Here is a 3,179-nt window from a genome sequence, read left to right as displayed (position 1 = left end):
ATCTAATCAATGGTGTCGAGATTGGAAAAGATAAAGTTGTTGTGTCACACCTCCAATATGCGGATGACACAATTATTTTTGGAAAATGGAACAAAGTTGAGGTTAGAAATATTTTGAAAATTCCTAAATGTTTCGAGGATCTATCGGGCCTAAAAATTAATCTCAACAAAAGTAGTGTTTATGGTATTCGTATGACCACTTTTGAACTTGATAGCTTAGCTTCGTGGTTTAATTGCAAAGAAGGGTCTTTTCCATTTAGCTACCTTGGGCTCCCAATTGGGGCTCAAATTTCTTCGTATAATACTTGGGCACCTATTCTCGAATAGTTCAAAAAATGTTTATCGGATTGGAAAGCTAAATCTATCTCTTTTGGAGGACGTCTCACGTTAATTAAAGCGGTGTTAACTAGTCTCCCACTTTACTAATTTTCACATTTCAAAGCACCGGCTAATGTAATTAAAGAACTTGAAGGGTATCGTCGTGATTTTTTTTTTGGGGGGGATCACAAGATGAGAAAAAAATGGCATGGGTTAAATGGGAACAAATACTTTTACCTTACGAATTTGGTGGTTTAAATGTTTGCTCCTTAAAAATTAAAAATCTTGCACTCCTAACCAAATGGTGGTGGAGATTCCTCTCGGGTCAAAATGTTTTTTGGGTTCGCATTATCAAAAGTATTTATGGAATTGGCGGGGGTTTGGGATGTTGTACCTCGCTACCCGGGATCAATTTGAAAAATCTCTCGGGTCGCCCTTGGTATAATATTATTAAAATTGAAGACACCCTAACAAAGTTAGGGTGTAATCTTTCTAACGCTTTTGTCAAAGATGTAAGAATTGGTGCGGATACGAGATTTTGGATTGATAAGTGGATTGGCGACGTACCGCACAAAGAAGCATACTCGAGACTTTTCAAACTCGAGGCTACACCAGAAGCTTACATTGCCAACCGTTTGGATGTAACGGTTAATCCATTGATTTTTAAATGGAATTGGTCCATGACCCCGAGATGGCGTACTGAGGATGAACTTTTTGCTCTTATCGAATCCATCAGAGCACATCCTTTTTCACATTCTCCTGCTATCCAGTCTCATCCATCTGCTGGCCCGTGGTCCTGGAAACATGACCCGTCGGGTCTGTTTTCCACCAGCTCGTTAGTTCGGTTACTTAGCTCTCTAGCCGCTGAAAAAGTTCTTTCTTCTCCTCCCCAACCTACGGACCTTAACCCACTCATCCCGCAAAAAATTGGTATCTTCATTTGGAGGGCGAAACAAAACAAATTGCCCGTTAGAGTCGCGCTAGATAAAAAAGGTATTGATCTCCACTCATTGAGATGTCCGGTTTGTGATGATGATATTGAAACTCTACATGACACGCTCCTAACATGTAGTTTTGCCAAAGACATTTGGGAAAGAATCCAAAAGTGGTGGAATTTCAATCATCTACCTATCTCAAGTATTTCTGACATTGCACAAAGTCCAAATCCATTTTTAAACACCAACCATGAGGTATCCATATGGCAAGCCGTTGTTTGGGTCACGTCCTATCATATTTGGACTCATAGAAATGCCCGTACATTTGGAGGTAATTGCTTAGCCCCTCAAAGACCGTGGTAGAAATTCAAAGCAAATGTTTCGAGTGGATAAACGCCCGTTGGAAAAAAGGATCGTTAAATTGGTTAACGTGCATCACGAACCCTAGAAGTTTTGATACATCACTCGCAAAAGTAGGTATTGGTTAAGGTAGGTTTTTTATGCCAGATCCTGCTGAATTATTACCTAGAGGGGTCTAAGTGGTTTAGGCTCGATTGCTTTGTTGCTGCATTAGATCAGCAATGTATTTTGGGTCCTATTCCGGTTTGTTTTTATACAAGTTGATCCCTCTTAGTAGTAACTGACGGGTGAAGGCTTTCTCCTATCAACAATTAACCATACACACTGTTTATATTCTCGTGATTCTTTCTAATTTTTTAAGCTTTATTTTCGTGTTTAGTTGTTAGCTCTGTGATTTTAGCATAAATTGTATATTGGCCTAAGGCCCTCCTGGTTGTATCTCTTCTTTTTGATAATATAATTTTGTTGGTTTTTCAAAAAAATAAAAAATAAAAAATTAGATGTGGCAGCTTTTTACTAAGCCTGAGCTGAGGTGTCAAATAAGGAGTTAATCTCCATTTAATTATAATTTAGTAATTATACAATTAAATTAAACTTTTCAACATACAACTCAAAAAAGAAAAACAAAACCCGTCCACCTTCACCTATATATATATATATATATATATATATATATATATATATATATATATATATATATATATATATATATATATATATACACACTTTTTTTATCAGACCATACTTTGCACGGTAGTTGTAAAAATTAGTATCGAAATACAATTACAATTACAATGAAAAAAAATAATTGTTTTACTAATAATATTTGAATCAAAAGCATTAGTATCGAATATTAATGTGAACCCGTGCATTGCACGACATATGTATAAATTAGTACTCCTTCTGTCTCATCTTAAGTGTCTATTGTTGACTTTTCAAAGTCTTTTTTTTATCAACTTTGTAAGACCCTAATCAGTTTGTACAGCAGTGTAAATATGTTACATAGAGTGTGGGTGATGTTGTGCAGTTAAACAGAAGTGACTGAGTGAGCTGAGCCTCGTGCGCGCCGCGCATACTAAAAGGAGCGCGCCGCGCACCCTTACTGTAGACGGGTTCCAGCTTTTTAAATCAGATATTTTGATGGGCATTTTGGTAAATTCACTTATGGACGGGTTAAAGATAGATAGGTCAGTTTGTGGAGCACCATTACTCCATTATCAACAACCTTATCACTTTAACTTTAATTCTAGAGAGAGATTGTGATTTTTGAGAGAGAAAGCTTAAATCCAAGAGGAAGGAGCTTGTTTTGGGTTAAAGTTCAAGCATTAAAGTCGTTCATCTTATCTCTAGCTTCGTTGTGGTAGTTGTGGTATGTTCTAATTTTATTTTCCTTACTTTGATTTTGTGTAAGGGTTAGGGTTTGAGTAAATGATGAACACAAAACCCATTATTGGTGATTTTGGGTGTTCTTGGGTAAAATTGAGTCTTGAATACTAATTAGTGACTAGTCTAGGGTTTCAAAGTATTAAATGATGTTTATGAACCCTAATTGGTGAGTTAATTGCTA

The 3,179-nt window shown here is 36.5% G+C and overlaps 1 protein-coding gene across 1 annotated transcript; it reads left to right on the top strand.

Moving 5' to 3' along the window:
* Window positions 1–520: 520 nt before the first annotated feature.
* Window positions 521–1,615, top strand: LOC139854454 (uncharacterized). The gene has a single exon (XM_071843757.1). The coding sequence runs from the start codon at window positions 521–523 to the stop codon at window positions 1,613–1,615; it is 1,095 nt and encodes a 364-aa protein (XP_071699858.1).
* Window positions 1,616–3,179: the final 1,564 nt, after the last annotated feature.

Source organism: Rutidosis leptorrhynchoides, chromosome 6, assembly GCF_046630445.1.
Source record: "Rutidosis leptorrhynchoides isolate AG116_Rl617_1_P2 chromosome 6, CSIRO_AGI_Rlap_v1, whole genome shotgun sequence".
NCBI lineage: Eukaryota > Viridiplantae > Streptophyta > Magnoliopsida > Asterales > Asteraceae > Rutidosis > Rutidosis leptorrhynchoides.
This window is presented reverse-complemented; position numbering and strand designations above follow the sequence as displayed.